This window comes from Vigna umbellata, chromosome 5, assembly GCF_029865625.1.
Source record: "Vigna umbellata cultivar VRB3 chromosome 5, Vumbellata_1.0, whole genome shotgun sequence".
Taxonomy (NCBI): Eukaryota; Viridiplantae; Streptophyta; class Magnoliopsida; order Fabales; family Fabaceae; genus Vigna; species Vigna umbellata.
In genome coordinates, this window is record NC_142169.1 from 33,115,465 (window position 1) to 33,133,042 (window position 17,578).

Sequence of the window (17,578 nt, forward strand, 5' to 3'; positions counted from 1 at the left end):
TTAAAGGTTTTGACATCCTTGTATCATTCCTATTGATATAATAACATGCAAGTTTTTGTTTTTATCTTTATGAGTTTTTTCTATTTTTTGAAATTAATTAACAACTTTCATCTTATGCTTATTTTGAAATTCAATTTAAAATACAAATTTTACCCTTATAATAAAATAATATTTCTAGAATAATATATATTTTTTGGAGATAAAATATCTATACAAATAACTTAATTACGTTGATTTAAGATGTCTAGTTACTATTTTAAAAATAAAACTCGCTGCGCATACACCGCTAATATAACGCGATTACAAAGAGGGTCACGCGTACACGCTACAACGTTAGCACAACGCGCAGAGCTACACCAAAAAAATTCTCTCTTTAGAATGTAATCTACTTCAGCTGCTACGGTATCATACAACTACTACTTTGTTAAGTGATTTAAGAGCGTTTGGTAGCATCACTATTCTACAAATCATACTTCTCCGTCGATCTTACCCGCACACGCCATCAAACTTTCAATGGTCAACGTTGAAAAGCTCTCACACACCATCTATATAGAATACATTATTATTTCAGTTTAATTGATTTGAAACTTTCCTGGTTGAACCATTCATCTCACCTAGCTACCTTTGACCCGTGTACCACCTTTATGACCCTTCCTTATCTCACACCCTCCTCCAAATATATATATATATAGCAACCACACGAACTTCCTTTCCTCATAGGATATTCTCATTCAAACCAAACCAAAGAAATAAAGAAACAAAGATCATCATCAAAATGGTGTTGTCTTGGACTAGAAGAAATGTTTTCCGTCGTGCCAAGAAGGAGAAGGGACAGATTCAAGGTGGTGGCCGTGGTGGTGAGTTGGAGGTGGAGGTTGTGATCCCCAACCACTTTCGATGTCCGGTGAGTTTGGAGCTGATGACGGACCCGGTGACTTTATCAACCGGCATCACCTACGACAGGGTGAGCATTGAGAAGTGGATCGAGGGAGGGAACAAGACCTGCCCCGTCACCAACCAGGTGCTCACAAACTTTGACAACATCCCCAACCATGCCATTCGTAGGATGATTCAGGATTGGTGCGTTGAAAACAGCTCTTATGGGATTGAGAGGATCCCCACTCCTCGGATTCCTCTCTCCAGCTACGAGGTTTCTCAGACATGTACCAGGATCTTGTCGGCTTGTCGGCGCGGGGATGATAAAAAGTGCCAGGAGTTGGTTGGGAAGATTAAGGATTGGGGGAGAGATGAGAGGAACAGGAAGTGCATAATTGGGAGTCGTGCTAGAACTGATGCTGGCAATGGTGCCGATGCAGTTCTTGGACATGCCTTCGATTGTTTCTCAAGCGGTGACTCTTTTGACACGCATGTGGTTGTTTTGGAGGAGATTTTGGAGGTGCTGACATGGATGATCCCACTTGGGGAAGAGGGTGTGTCTAAATTGAGTTCAAAAGCTTCATTGAATTGCCTGGTTTGGTTTCTCGAGGGGAAAGACCTTGCATCTAGGCAAAGTGCTGCTTTGTTGCTCAGGCAAGCGCATGTTCAAGAATTGGCCAGAGTTGGAAAAGTGGCTGAAGCTTTGGTTAAAATGATTAGGGAGCCTACTGGGAGTGCTTCCACCAAGGCTTGTTTGGCAACAATTTTTAACTTGGTGTCATCAGCTGAGAACAGAGGGGAAATTACTGAAAGATTTGTGGAGTTGGATTTGGTTTCACTTTTGCTAGAGGCTATTGTTGATGGAGATAAAGGGGTGTGCGAGAAGGCACTTGGGATTTTGGATTGCGTTTGTGATATCCAGAAGGGGAAGGAGGTTGTTAAGAACAATGCTCTTACTCTGCCTCTTGTCGTTAAGAAGCTTTTCAGGGTGTCACCATTGGCTTCAAGTTTTGTTGTCTCTATTCTTAAGAAGAATTTTGACAAGAAGGAGGAGGGAGCTCTGATTGAGGCAGTTCAACTAGGGACTTTTCAAAAGCTCTTGGTTTTACTACAGGTTGGTTGTGATGATAGCACAAAGGAGAATGCTACAGAGTTGTTAAAACTGTTGAACAGTTATAGGAACAAAGCGACGTGCACTGACTCATCATCGGATTTCAAGTATCTTAAGAAGTCATTCTGATTAACGAAGAATGGGAATTAGATTCGGTCGTTTTTTTTTAATTTTTACCATAGGTCATGTTATTGAAACATACAATTCTTTGTTGTAAAAAGATACACACACGGACAAAAATTCTATTGATTCTTTCAATTCTTTCTTTGGAAAATTGATTCCATGTAGTTAGTTACAACACAACAATCATTGTTCTGGCAACTACAGAGAAACATCTTTGTGTCTTGTGTTTCATATGATGTATTGAATTTTTTGCCGATTGATTCTGAAGCAAGTTCCATCAAACCAACAAGCACTTGAAAAAAATAATAATCAAATGTACAAAAAGATGCAGTGATGAGAAAAATAACAACATTCAATGACACTGCAGAAGCCAATTCAATCATCTTTATGCTAAAACATGTTACTTGGGGTAAAACTGAAAAGCTCTTCACTCTTCAAATTTGTCATACTTCTTAGAATATTTTGAGGCCAAAAGTAACTTGACTTGGGACATGATTTTTACTACAATGGAGCTGGTGGTGATGATCAAGAGTGGAAGCAATGATGGTGTGGTGACAATCCTAGTCATGATGCATCAGATCTTTTTTCAAAATAAAGGTGACATGCTTACAATCCCACTGTGAAATTAAAATATTCTTATAAAGTTGGCATCTCAAGGTACACTAATTATATGCAGTAATTAATGGCACGATATCTCAAACAATCAACACTTGTTTATAACTACATCTTTAAAAAACATAAAGTACCTTTTTTCTTTCTGTATTTCAATTTTAGATTCTGCTAAACAAGTAACACCTGTTCATAGTATTATGGAAGGTAATGACATTTTTTCAAAAACATGATAAGAAACTATAAATTGATTTATGGGGTAAAGTAATTTACAACTTTTTCGGAAGGTAAACATGCTTCCTTTTCTAAATAGTAATTTTAGTGAATACCAAATCTTCACATAAACAGCCACACCAGAAGGGTATTTATTCTATTTAAAAACCCTTTTTTTCCCATGATTCCTTGGTCACTTATTCTCATACTCAGACACAAAAAGTGAATGGCAACGATAGCTAAACATCAAACCAAGCACGTGACATCTTTCAATGGAAAAATGGGTTTGGCCAGAAGCCATTTTGGTGATTAACATCTCCAAAAGGCATAGTCTCATTCCCACCACCACCATTATTCATCAAGTTCATGAACCAGTTCTGCTTCTGCATGAGATCCATGTTGATATCAAATCCCTGGCCACTGTGACTCCCTTGTCCCTTGTCTTCAATCTTGGCAGCAACATCAGTAATCGCTGGTGCTGCAACTTGGGTTTGACTCTGAGCATTCTTAGTCAACACCTCAATTCTCCTGTTGATGTCCTTCAGATTCTGGTCAATCAACCATGCCAGATCATTCAAATCAACCATGCTTATATTGTGCATAATTTTACCAGCACTGAGGTACTGAAACATGAGCTGAGTCATCTCTTTTTCCCTATTGTCCTTCCTTTGTTTCTTCAATTGGTCTTTGGCCTTCAGGATTCTCTGCCTCAGAAAACTCTCTTGGTTTACCATCTTCTTGCTTTGCTCCAATTCAGGCATTCTCCTGAACTTGGCAAGCACCCTTTGAACCCCCATTGGAGATGGCCAAACTTCAGGTTGAGGATCATAAGGACTATAAACTATAGCACATGCATCAATTCCACAGAGGGTGCTAAGTTCACTGACCTTCTTCATCAGACCCTTCTTCCTCTTCTTGAATGTTGCCTTCCTAGCTGAGTCATTCACTATGAATGCCAACTTCACCTTCTTTCTAGTCATGCTGCTGATGAAAAGATAATTAGAACGATATGAAATTTGGAAACGTTCTTGTTGTGGTTATCTTGTTCAAGCATTCTCTTCTTTATATAGATTTCTTTGTAGTAGTGATAACCAATTTTATTTTGTATTGAGCCACTGTTTTTTCGCAGCATTGACATGAACCATTCAATACCAAATATATGTTTACTAAATAGGAGATGTTAGGTTTAAGTGTCTTTCCATCAATGGAGGATACAGAATATATTTCTTAGTAAGATAATATAACTGAATAATAAGCAATGCAAGTGTGCAATGCAATGGCTAGAATCGAAATGCATTCAGAAGACATATTCTCAGTTAATACTGTAGTAATGTAATTAATAATTGAAAAAAACAAATGATCTTAAATTCAATGTGATATTCCTTTTACAAGGCAATGTAATTTAGATACCACAGTTGTAGTTTATATCTCTGATATCTCTACTATAGAAAAAACCTTTATCCCATTAACTATCATTAATAACTATTATTCTATCCCTTTGACAAAGGGTCAGATCTTCATAAATTATGAGATGTATATGAGAATAATGGAATTATACATAAGGGAAAAGAATTTAATAAGGATCCATCTGTGAATAAAACATCATAAAAAGGTCTTACATTGTTATTATTATAAACTTACTTACAAAGTACGTGAAGAGGGTGAAGAGGTTGATACATATCCTAAAAATACGTTTACCAAATTTAACTAAATGTTGATGCGTAATTAAATAAAGTAACTTATGTGTAAGTAAATATGATCTATTTTTAGCTATAATTTCATATAGTTTTATATATAAAAATATTTATTTAATCTAACAAAAATATTCCCCAGATATATGATTCACACAAAAAAATGATTATAGTTTAATATTAGTATTAATTAGACAAAACGACATTACTAACATATATAATATTAATTTCAGTGTGACAGAACAGGTCAACAATAAAACGCAATGAAATTGTAATATTTTAAATTATAGTTTTTTATTTTGATTTTAATGATAATTTTAAGAAATTAAAAAAAAAAGTTGGTGGATCAATCATCTTATTTGCTTGTGACCTATTGAGCTAGTAAACCAGAAGGGATGGGCTTGATGATCGGGTAAACTGAAAATGTCAACATATCCTATCAAATTATTATCATTATTAGATTATATTAACATGCTGATTTATTTTAAGACTCGTAATTAATTTTATTATTTGTAAAAAAATATAGTAAAAGTACATAAATGAGTTCACAATCCAATCTAGTTCATGATGTGGACCAAGATTTTTTGGACTAGCCAAACTTCAAATCAGATTATATTAGCTAAAATAAACTAATTTTAACTTTTATAATTTAGTGCAACCATTCAAAAGAAGAACAAAAAAGAACAAATAAGAGATCTTCAAGCATAATCAAAATTAATTAAAAAATTTAGAAGTTATCCAATGTAAAAGAAAATAACAAAAAATAAAAATAAACTAGCGTAACTATCTGCATTTTATAAACTAATATCGGTTTGACAGCATGTGGTGCATAATGGTTGAATTTGAGATATCATAAAAGATTTTAAAAAAATGTATAAAAATTTGAAAATGTTCATGTATTGAAATATGAATGATAATGTTATAAAAGAAATATTACAAGCCTCTAAGGAATATAATAAGATTTATATTATTAGTAAGGGTAACTAAATTTGCAATGAGCTTGTAATAAACATTGTGTATCTCTAATAATGTATATTATTTTGTATATTTATTTACTATTGAGTATTATAAAATCAATATTATATGTTTTTAAAACACGGCGATTTGTAATAAGAGGACAGCTCAAAAATAAATATTCCTTTTTTCACAAAATATATAAAATATGTTCTTCAAATTAAATTATTGTATAAATTACAAACTATAAATAATGGGTGTGACCAGTTAGAATAAAAATCACAAAATAAATTTATAATTTTGGATTGGATTTTCCTAAGCACCTAACACAAAGCAGTTGTAGTTTGGAAGCATAAACTTGCTTAATTGCAGTTGTTCTCTCTGAATTTTGAGAATCCAACTAATTTCAAATCAGAGGAAGGACGAAGACTGCATAGAAGAAAATCCACACTCTCTGCACCCGTTAATGCATCAGCTCATGCACAATTCTCACTAGGGTTTATTCATCCATGGCGCTAATAGTTCTCTCTCTCTTCCTCCTCCTCTTCACCTTCCATCTTCCCTTCCGCTCCTCTGGTACCTTGCTGACCTCACTCTTCAATTCGTGGTTTCGTGGTCAAGCATCGTTTCAACTGTCATTTCTCTCTGATCGCGTTTTTGTTTCCGCAGGACAATCGAGTTCCATGGAATCAGTTCCCGATCTTCAGCACACTATGTATGCTTCCATAGAAGGATATCCTTGCGTGCGCCTGTTGAATCTAACTGGAAACATCGGTTGTTCTAGTAAGTTCGCTCTCGCGTTCTCTGTAGTTAGTTTTTCTTTATTATTATTGTTATTAGCTGTGATTTAGGGATTAAGTAAGACTAAAATATAAAGGATGACTATGTTTTCTGAGCCGATGAATTTTCCTTGCTTTATTGTTTTCGAATTGTTAGATCCTGGACGAGATAAGGTTGTGGCTCCTATTGTACGGTTCGGAAATGTTGACAAAATAGCTGAGCCGTCTGCTGTACTGGTGTCAGTGGAGGACTTTCCAACTCTCTTTACTAGGTATCATGATTCAACCTTTCTGTTTCAGGAGGTGCTAAACTTTCTTGCATTTTAGTTTAACTGATAGTTGTGGAATCTTTGTAACCTCGGGAATAAATGCTATCCTTGCTTAGTTATTTTTAAGTGATGCTGGTTGTTATTTCTGTACATTCAGAGTTTTTGAATACCTATTTTCCCTTTCAGAATATCAGATGACTCTAGATTTGCTAGTAAAGTCAGTGGTGTACTTGTGGAACCAAGTACTGATTTGCAGAATAAGATAAACGGTAGAAATCATTGATTTGCTTTTCATTTGTTTTCAAACTAAGGCTGGAGTGATCCTCCTGTGTAGAGCTGTCAGTGATAATTTTTTGTCATGTTTAGGATTTTCTCCAGATCAAAAGTTTCCACAAGGTCAATTTGCGCCTTACCATAATACCGGCTATGAATGGAATCCAATTGTAAGATATGAGCTGCCCTTTTTCATCAGGTTTATTGGCATATTTATAGCTCATGACATCATCAATTAGTTGTCCTTTTTTTATCCTTGCTTGTTACCAATAATCATTTTCCGACTTTGATTTGATCATTTTGTAAAGGTTGTAATCAAATTATGTTTTTATGAAGTTCTTAATTTTGAACGATGAACATTGTTATAACCAAGTATCATAGAGCTATTATTTAGTAAGTAAATAAATAGACCAAACATGTCTTGGATTATATTCTGAAGCGTATAGTGATATTAGATGAATTCAAAAGATCTTGTTGGTGGGAATTTTACCAACTATTTGTGGGATATTGGCTAATCCTAATGCTATTAGAGTTTTGAGACAACACATTCAATTTTTCAGAATGATTAATTTCTTTATGCTTTTATTTTTGGCTCAACTTGTGCAGGGTTCTGGTGTTATGTGGAAATCCTACAATTTTCCTGTGTTTTTACTCACAGAAAGTGGGTCAAAGACTCTTCAAGAGGTATTGCTTGCTACTCTCGTGTTCTTATACTTGCAAAAGTATTGGCGATGATTCAATGTACTTTGAGAGTGTAGTGAGTCAGTTAATTGATCCATATCCAGGTTGTCAAACTCTAGAGTCTGCACAAGCTTGTTTAGATTCCATAGACTCAACTTATGAATCCGTAAAAGATTACAGCTTATTAAATATTCTTGATGACATATATGCATAACTGTAATACTTTTAACACAACAATAATTCAACATTTCAAATCCATAATATATAGCAAAGTGGTAAACGACCTACAGTATGATAATATGTCATGTGTAAGTTAATGAAAACAAAATATCCTAAAGTGGACACATTTAAAAAAGGAGTCAAATTCAAAGCCTTTGAAAATAAAATAATCATTGTGGAGGCAAGAATTATATTTGATTTCAAACTTGGTGACTTGCTTTTTTATTTGAGAGTTCATGCAAGTTTATCCAAAAAAAGGATTGATGACTTAACTTGTTTTCTGTACCTAGGATCATAAACTTGTAAGAGTGTTAATGTGAGAGTTTGATCACGTTAATCCATACAGTGAACTGCACCTAGGAAATAACTTGGTTTCTTTATTTTTATGTTACTTGATATATATATATATATATATATATATATATATATATATATATATATTTAGTGAGAGAGTAACCTACACAAATCTTCAAAAAAAATTTGTGATATTGTTAATTCCATTGGCATTCATTTTCTTGTGACCTAATGAATTTTATTATTCTGTATATAAAAATAAAGCAGATTGATTCTCTTTACTGTTTCTACAGTTTGTAACAAAGAATGAGGACAAAAAGAAGGCTTATACTTCTAATGTGGCTGAGTTTGATCTGGTGATGCAGGTATTATTCAGATTCTTGTAAAAAATTGTTTTATCTGCCTTATGAAGAAAAATGTTTCATTATTTACCTTTTTTGTTATCTTCAATTAGACAGTGAAATCTGGGACACTTGATTCAGAGTCTTGTTTAAAAGAAGAAACTTGTCTTCCTTTAGGTGGATACAGGTGAAGTTTCTTGACTTTACTTTATAAATGATACTAAACTAGATACGTGGTCGTCATGCTTGTCAAGACACTAAATTTTCATATTTTTCCCGGAAAGTCTCTCTTCTAGTCTCAAAAACAATCCTTTTATCTGTATAGAATATTGCCATATATAGAATATGGCCAGCTCTGAGTTTTATATTGATGTAAGGAGGGTTTGTTTATGTACTGCACTGGATAAAGAATGAGTGAATTGCCTATGTGAATATGGTGTTCATTATTAGATTGGACGGATTCATACTATCTTCAAAAAAAAAAAAAGATTTAGCATCACATGGTTCCCTAGGTGGAAATGTGCTGTCCTAGATCTATTTTGTAGAATATTTTAACATCCTTACCTTCTCATTTTTTTTTATAATAGGGTTTAATATGATTTTAGTCCTTAAACTTTGAAGCAAAATTCGAATTCATTCATGTCCCAAACTTTGGTATAGTTTGGTCCCCTAACTTTTAAAAATAAACAGATATAGTCTTCCTAATTCAACTAAATTAAATTCTTTTGACATGTCAAACAACGTTTTAGGCTAGTGTTAGAACTGTTTATACTGTTTGACATATTTCAACTCAAATGTCAGTCTGAAATACCGTTTAACTAAAAAAAAATTTAACGTCATTAGGTTAAAAGGACTATATCTATTTATTTTTAAAGTTTGGAGACCAAATTATATTAAAATTTGAAACAGGGACGAATTTCACTTTCACATTCAAGTTTAGAGACTACAAACATATTTTATCCTTTATAAAATTATATTTTATTATTTCATTTGATTTTAATTTTGTGTATGTTTCATATGGAAGGCAGTGTCTGGTCATCTCTTCCTCCGATCAACACTTCCTCCTCACAGCAGTCTAAGCCCATTTTAATGACAGTGGCATCCATGGATTCTGCTTCATTTTTTCGGGACAAAACCCTTGGGGCAGACTCCCCTATTTCTGTGAGTGAAAGTGCATCTACTAAATTCTCTCCATTTCTTCTGGCCACGTTTTTGTGTTTCTTTATGATATTTGCTTGTCCTTAAATCAAATTATAGCCTAATGTATTGGCTGCGAACAGGGTTTAATTGCATTACTAGCGGCTGTTGATGCACTCTCTCATTTGGATGGTCTTGGTGACCTTAGTAAACAGGTGTGTTTGAGATATTCCAGGGATTATAACTCTTTTTTTCTTATTTCAGTTTTTCGGTCGTGTAAATCTAGCCTCAATTTCTTCCTTATCATTTAGATGTCAGTTTATCTAACTTTCCTTATGTCTCTTTGGATTTTCTTTTACCTTAACCTAGTGTTCGTATGGAAAATTTTATAGAATAGTTAATTTTGTAGATAATTCAATATACTCTGTTGACAAAATGTATATGGTATTTTAAAAGAAACTGAAATTTTAGAAGTTTATGAGGATTTTGATCACTTAAACTTGTAAACTTTTGAAATTCGACCTAAAAGATAAGAATTTGAAATTTTTTATTTTCTCTCTTCTCTCACTTTTATATTATTCTCTTACATTAAATATTTAAAATTCACTTATGTTTGATATTAAAATTTTGATTTATATTTGTAGAAGTTGAATTATCCTTTCCAAACTTAAAATTTGAAATTTAAGAAACATTTAAAAATTGTAGGAATTTAAACCAAAGCAATTCAATTTCAAGCATTTCAAAATCTCTGAAATTTAAAAATCCCTCATCAAACACACCACAAGATCTATGTGTGGAAATTATCCTAGGTCATTATCTTACTGGTTATCTCCTTGGGGTATGTGAGATAATTATCCACTATCCTTCCCATTGTCATGAGATTGGATTTAATATTTTTTAGAAGTGCACAAGTTCACCAGTGACAGGAAACTTGCGGTGGCTATCATCTCAGGTGTGGATATATATAAGAATAATTGTATGAGGTTTTATCATGCATACATTCACTATGCTCCCTATTGTCAACTTCCAGGGTTGCTTTTTAAAATCGGTTAATGCTCTAAAACCAAGTACTGTACTGACATATGTCCACTTGTCTAAACTTTATTGCTGATGATTTCTTGAACTCAATGCAGCTTGTTTTTGCAGTTTTCACTGGAGAGGCATGGGGTTATCTTGGAAGTAGGAGATTTTTGGTAGAACTTGACCTGCACTCAGATGCTGTTCATGGCCTTAATCATGGATTAATTGAAAAGGTACTTCTATTCTTCCTTGTAAATATGACTGCTGGGAGTATTGGGGGAATTTACCGAGCCACATTTAAATCTGTAGGCTAGACTGTTTATATATACTGCTACTTGATTTTTTTTTTTTCTGCTAATAACCTCAGTCTTTCCTGGCTGTTATTTCACAGGTCATTGAAATTGGTTCTGTTGGAAAGGGTCTCAGTGGAGGTGTTAACAACTTTTTTGCTCATACAGAAGGGGTGAGTGATCTTGATTGATCTTTCTACTATGTGCACATTCGTGGCTATTATAGAAAATTTTGCAATATTAGTTGGATATTTTGCATTGTTACATAGTTTCTGTGTATACACTGCCAGGATTACAGAAATACGCCAAATCTGCTTGTGACTAACACTTCGTCAATGCAGGATTCTTCTACCACAAATCAGACAATGGGTGCCTTGAAACGTGCACAGGAGTCACTGTTATCTGAAAACATAAAGATAGCATCTGCAAGTTCTTCAAATCCTGGGATACCTCCATCATCTTTAATGTCCTTTTTGGAAAAGGTACGGGATAGATAGTACACTTTTTTTCCTGCCCCCTCTATAAATGATATTATGAAAAGTACAGCAATATCTGCAGAATATTAATCCTTTGTAACTAGTGGTGGTTTCATAAAAATGAATGTTTTAAAAGTTCAGACTTTGTAAAGTACGTTGGCAAATTCCTAATAAGCTAAGGACATGGTCAGTTGAGTGAAGTTATGTTACGTACCTGAGTACGTAAACTAGCCAAATACAACCTTTCACACTCTCTCACGTAATAGAACAATAAACGAATAACAATGATGAATGGATCTCTTTTATTGATGGTAATATCTGAATAAACAAGGGTAAACAATAATTGGGAGCATAACCTCCTTCAATTACTTTGAGAGCATAACCTCCCTCACAAGACAATAATGTCTATTACAAAACTCAATAATCAAAAGCCTGTCTTTAACCCTGGACTCTAACCTTATTTATATTAATTATTTCCCGCCCATCTCTTATTAAATATTCCTCTAGAATATATCTGCATTTAATATAAATATCCTTATATTTAATATTTAATATAAATATCCCTATATTTAATATAAATATCTCTCCGTATATTATCCTAGCATATATCCTTAATTATAAATATCTTATATTGAATATTTCCCTAAATATATATTTATATACTCTAATTAACTTATACTATATTTATTTACTCTAATTAACTTATACTAAATATTCTCTCTGCTCATATACTTTCCAACCCTTATTATTACCCCTACCTTAGATCGTAACATTACTCCCCGCTGCAAAACAACCTTGTCCCCAAGGTTGGATTGGGGAGCTTGATCTCATGGCTCCTCATCAATTCAAGTCTGGAGGTTTGGGTGGTGGAAATTCTTCGTCGTCCTCTGCATATATCAGGACTCTCAAACTCCTGTCCGGACAACGGTGCGCAGGACCGAACCGCTCGCCGCATCTAAAGCACCTTCCTTCTTTCCTACGTTTTTCATATTCCTCATAAGGTAGATCCCTCACGTTTCTTTCCTTTTGTCCGGTCCCCACATTCTCCGTGATGTCCGCTCGGCTCTCCACGGCAGTTACCGTTCGGCCTTGGTTCGGGCGACTGAGCTCCAGTCGCGTATCCACCCCGTTCGGTTTTTCTCCAGATTGATTCTCGATCACACTTTCGCTCCCAGCCTTCACGCCCCCTTGGAACTCTTCCACGTCCTTTGCCAGTCTCATAACGTCCATCAACTCCCACGGATCAAGTAATCTGAGTTGATTACGGATCCCCTCCTGCAATCCTGCCATAAAGTACCCCATCAGTTGTGCGTCGGGCATTGTTTCCGTTTGGCCGACCAAGACTTCAAATTCTTGGGTGTATTCTTCCACGGTTCCTGATTGTTTACAGGCCGCCAGTCTCTCGAAGATGGTTCCCCAGTTTCTTCCTCCAAAACGGATCACCATTGACTCCTTTAATCCTGCCCACGAACGGTTCCTGGCCTTCTCCCTCCAGAATCTGAACCAGTATCCCGCGATTCCCTCCATGCTGATATAGGCTAGGCGCAACTTTTCTTCCTCCGACACTCCTTGTAGCTCAAAGAATTTGTCCGCTCTATTGATCCAATTCAAAGGATCACTTCCTTCGAAGATGGGTAAGTCTACCCTTCTCCTCCAATACGGTTGCTCCTGTCGGTGTCCACCATCTAGCCTGCTGCCATCTCTCTTGTCCTCCTCATTCCTTCTCCCGTTGACAGACCCCTGACTTCCATCAGGATTTCCCTCATGTCATCGACCTCGCTCTCCCATCACCTTCACCAGTTCTTGGACTGCTGCCTCCAGTCCTCCCATGGAGATTTCTATGACCTCCAATCTTCCTTCAATGACATTCACTCTTCCCTCCATGATGATCCGGCAGGTCGGACCAATTGTTACGTACCTGAGTACGTAAACTAGCCAAATACAACCTTTCACACTCTCTCACACGTAATAGAACAATAAATGAATAACAATGATGAATGGATCTCTTTTATTGATGGTAATATCTGAATAAACAAGGGTAAACAATAATTGGGAGCATAACCTCCTTCAATTACTTTGAGAGCATAACCTCCCTCACAAGACAATAATGTCTGTTACAAAACTCAATAATCAAAAGTCTGTCTTTAACCCTGGACTCTAACCTTATTTATATTAATTATTTTCCGCCCATCTCTTATTAAATATTCCTCTAGAATATATCTACATTTAATATAAATATCCTTATATTTAATATTTAATATAAATATCCCTATATTTAATATTTAATATAAATATCCCTATATTTAATATAAATATCTCTCCGTATATTATCCTAACATATATCCTTAATTATAAATATCTTATATTGAATCTTTCCCTAAATATATATTTATTTATTCTAATTAACGTATACTGAATTTATTTACTCTAATTAACTTATACTAAATATTCTCTCTGCTCATATACTTTCCAACCCTTATTATTACCCCTACCTTAGATCGTAACAAGTTATTAAAAAAATGTAATGTTTCAGAAGTTCTAAGGAGCCTTCTCGTGATTCTTATTTATGCTTTCTTACATTAGAGATCATTAAGTTTCATCAAGTCACCCTTTTTCTATACATAACATTCATATACCAAGATACCTGCACATTTTCTTGAAATTAATTTGATATAAAGCTCACGAACTGTCCTTATATGGGTATACAGATACTCAGTACAACAATGTATATAATATTAGACATGTGAACACATCTTTAGTAGTATGGATAAGTGTTGACCTCATGCTCAAACAGTGGGTTGGTACAGTGGACAAATTGTAACAGCATGCTCTAATAAAAAAGGTTATAAAAACTTGCTACTTCAATAAGTTACGTGGTAGATGTAGTTGACCCATTGTGCCATATTCGTATAAAAATAATTCATTTTTTTATTTTTTATGAATAAGTCTCACATTTAATATTGTCATAATTTGACCGCTTTCGTGTTGAATAACTTCATTTTTGTATATTGGCATATAATTCAAAAAATCTCTATTGGTCATTGATCGTTTTCTTTGTTTATTTTCCCTCCTCTTTTTATCAGAATCCTGCAATCTCTGGTGTCGTTCTTGAAGATTTTGACTCTGTCTTTGTCAACAAGTTCTACCATAGTCACCTAGATGATTTATGTGAGCTAGTCAATGCTCTTGACATTATTTTCTTCTACTTGATCAACTTGTCCTACATTTTGATGGTTGCCACTTATGTCACATGCATTCTTATTTTTGTATGATTATGCAGCAAATGTGAATTCATCAGCTGTTGTTGCTGCTGCTTCTCTTGTTGCCCGTACACTTTACATACTCGCTAGTAAAAATGAAGATGTTCATGATTCAACTTTGTCTGCTATAAATGTTAATGTCTCACTTGTTGAACAACTTATGGGTTGCTTGTTGGACTGTAATCCTGGTCTTTCTTGTGAACTGGTGAAGAAATATATTTCTCCCATGTCAACCTGTCCAAGCCATTATGTTGGCGTTATCTTGGATGAACCTTCATCTACACCATATACAGGATACATCAATGATGTTCCCAGGTTCATTTGGAATTTTCTGGCTGATAGGACTTCTATCCCTAGGGAGACTAACAGCTCAGGTTGTCAACACGGTTGCAATGATAGAGATGAAGTGTGCATCAAAGCAGAGACCGATGGAAAGGGAGTTTGTGTTCTCTCCACAACAAGGTATCTCCCCTCTCAGGCTATGTTTAGCTCAACATTTTATGACTTAGCTACTTCAAAAGTTAAAGCTTATAATAAGTTTTAAGAAATAAAGTATAAGTTATTTGGATGTTTTAGCTTAGAAACTCCTCTAAAACTAGAACTTTTGTTTTTGTTCCTTATTGATTATTTCTGGATGATATAAATTGAGAGCCTAAGCCACTAATGTGTGTAACTCATTTTACGAAGCTACCTTGCTTTTGACACCTTCAACATAGGTACTGTAACATGTTCACACACATTCACAGGCATAATAACCATGCTAGGTATTAGTATAGATTTGTCTAGTCATTTTTCACACTCCAAATGGGTGGTGTCATTCACTTGTTTCATCATGTTCTAGTTCTACTATGTTTAAACTTTACATCACAATTGGCACCATGTAAGTATGCTTATATGGTGTACTTTATTGGGTAGAGTGCAGTTAATTTATTAGTGGTTTCACTGTCCATGTAATGTGCCCTCTTATTGGCTTGACACATGAATAAATGGGTAAATGGATGTGATGTTTAATAATTTACAGGTATGTTCCAGCATACTCAACACGGCTAAAATTTGAATCAGGAGTGTGGAATGTTTTGCCTCCTAATTCCTCTGAAAAAATGGGTGTTGTGGATCCTGTCTGGACTGAGAGCAACTGGAATTCAATAGGTATGCGAGTCTACACAGTCCAAAATGCTGCTTATGACCGGCTTGTTCTGTTTGGGGGCATCACTTTGACAATCATCTCGTACCTTGCAATAGCAACTGCTAGAACCTTGTTTTCCAAAGCAATGAAGAGGGACTGACATTTTACCTCCGGGGTCTGACTAGTACATTTTGTGAAACTAGGGTAAAGGTATTATATAGGGAATTGGGGGGACGGGTCCTTTGATGGACAAATGATCCGTTTTTGAAGAATTTTCAAGGATGTGCATTATTTGTGGCCGCATTCTTGTGCTCATGAATTCTATTTCAGAAATTTCTCTATAACACGATTATTTTTGTCAACTGTAGGTAAGTAAGGAAATATAATGAAAATAGTCAAAATTAACTGGTGCTGTAAATGCCTAGTCAGTGACTATACAATTTTTATTTGGTTAATAATTTTCACTTTCATTATCATTGATATATGGTTCTAAATTATTTGTGGGCATTTAAAGTTATTGAAGAGTTTAAAGTGTTTAATTGAGGGATAGTGACAAAACAATTTGTTGTTGATAATCAAAATTGGGGTTTCTTTTATTCTTTTCTTTTTAATTGAATTAAGATTTATTTTCTTAACGTGTTGAATAAGATCAACTTGATAGCTTTGCATCTATACCTCCATTGCACTAGAAACGGAGTAGCATCTACCAAAATTATTTATTGGAATTAATGAGTAGGCAAGTTGGTGTTTAGACAGAAGCTGTGCTTGAGGTACACGGCAAGCATACCATGGATTATCCTATTGCCAATTGATGTTAAATGGGATACAATATTTTGATTATTTGATGAAGAATAGGTCTGATTTTTTCAGACCGTAAGTTTTGCACGTATGAAACATCTGGAATAAGCGTTTTCCCTATTGTCATGAAAATGTTTTCATGTGATTATAGAATTTGAATCTAGGGATTTGTTTTATCAAAGTTGAAGATGAAGCATTGATTTGTATTGGACCTGGTTGTCCAAATATACTGCTTAGCTATGTTTAATTTTTAGAAGAAAAAAATATCACAAATAATCAGTTATTAAAAGATGGGAACTTCTAACATTTCATACTATCATGCAATTAATTTGCTAACTTTTTTCTTCCAGCAATTAAAATCAAATCTACCAATTTGTTAAAGCTTCCACTAAGGTTTCCCACGTTTCTTTTGGCCCTTTTCTTCATAAATACCATAGCATAATCACCGGGATTTGAAAGATGGTCCAGATGAGTCTTGATATTGGGTTGTTATTACCAAAATCTGCACGCGAGCAACTTGAGCATCTGCTGAACGATATTTTATTGATCGGCGTCTAAGAAACAGTGCCTCAAGGTTAATGGATTAATCAAAGTAATGTTATAGGCTACCTTGGTGTGAATTACAGAAGGACCTATGTTTTCCAAACTAATAGCAATTTTTTTAGGCAAACAGATTAAATCCTCACGGCAAACGGGGACTGATTTCAAAAGAAAATGTATATTTTGTAGTTGTATTTATTACTCTTTGGATAATGGAAAACCAGTTGTTATCACTAGGCTCCTTAAAACAGCAAAGTTGATTGGAGAAAAATCAGAGTCTAATAAAAATTCAGTGACAATTGGATTCTCATTCTCCAATGAAAGAAAGAAAAGGATGGGACGGGGAAAGAATTTTGCCTATCAAAGTGAGAAATTTAGCTAGGCTCGCGTAAATTAAACACGGAATTTTTTTTAGATGAATAAATACTTGATTTAACAGAAGTGGAGGAGCTATGAAAGTACAGTATTCACCTCAAAGTTCAACTTACAAATCAGATA

At 34.6% G+C, this 17,578-nt stretch overlaps 3 protein-coding genes across 3 annotated transcripts; 2 read left to right on the plus strand and 1 right to left on the minus strand.

The window, feature by feature from the left end:
* Positions 1 to 751: 751 nt before the first annotated feature.
* On the plus strand, positions 752 to 2,383 carry LOC124834142 (U-box domain-containing protein 21-like). Its single transcript, XM_047308769.2, has one exon. It carries the CDS (start codon positions 776 to 778, stop codon positions 2,114 to 2,116), a length of 1,341 nt encoding a protein of 446 aa, XP_047164725.1. The 5' UTR covers positions 752 to 775; the 3' UTR covers positions 2,117 to 2,383.
* A 587-nt stretch (positions 2,384 to 2,970) lies between these two features.
* On the minus strand, positions 2,971 to 3,912 carry LOC124834137 (agamous-like MADS-box protein AGL80). The gene has a single exon (XM_047308759.2). It carries the CDS (start codon positions 3,910 to 3,912, stop codon positions 3,202 to 3,204), a length of 711 nt encoding a protein of 236 aa, XP_047164715.1. The 3' UTR covers positions 2,971 to 3,201.
* Positions 3,913 to 5,875: 1,963 nt separating this feature from the next.
* LOC124834118 (Zn-dependent exopeptidases superfamily protein) lies at positions 5,876 to 16,222 on the plus strand. Its single transcript, XM_047308731.2, has 16 exons — positions 5,876 to 6,153; positions 6,247 to 6,360; positions 6,514 to 6,628; positions 6,812 to 6,894; positions 6,992 to 7,068; positions 7,505 to 7,582; positions 8,386 to 8,457; positions 8,547 to 8,620; positions 9,462 to 9,594; positions 9,714 to 9,785; positions 10,704 to 10,823; positions 10,982 to 11,053; positions 11,222 to 11,362; positions 14,440 to 14,524; positions 14,637 to 15,078; positions 15,638 to 16,222. The coding sequence occupies exons 1-16, from the start codon at positions 6,087 to 6,089 to the stop codon at positions 15,900 to 15,902; spliced, it is 2,010 nt and encodes a 669-aa protein (XP_047164687.1). The 5' UTR covers positions 5,876 to 6,086; the 3' UTR covers positions 15,903 to 16,222.
* The last annotated feature ends 1,356 nt before the right edge of the window (positions 16,223 to 17,578 follow it).

What these genes read in the sequence shown, in the direction of transcription:
- LOC124834142 (XM_047308769.2), top strand. Translation starts at nt 776, where the DNA reads ATGGTGTTGTCTTGGACTAGAAGAAATGTTTTCCGTCGTGCCAAGAAG.
- LOC124834137 (XM_047308759.2), bottom strand. Translation starts at nt 3,912, where the DNA reads ATGACTAGAAAGAAGGTGAAGTTGGCATTCATAGTGAATGACTCAGCT.
- LOC124834118 (XM_047308731.2), top strand. Translation starts at nt 6,087, where the DNA reads ATGGCGCTAATAGTTCTCTCTCTCTTCCTCCTCCTCTTCACCTTCCAT. An exon ending in TTTTTGCTCATACAGAAGGG is followed by an intron (nt 11,054 to 11,221) that starts GTGAGTGATCTT and finishes TCGTCAATGCAG; the next exon opens with GATTCTTCTACCACAAATCA. An exon ending in TAGTCACCTAGATGATTTAT is followed by an intron (nt 14,525 to 14,636) that starts GTGAGCTAGTCA and finishes ATGATTATGCAG; the next exon opens with CAAATGTGAATTCATCAGCT.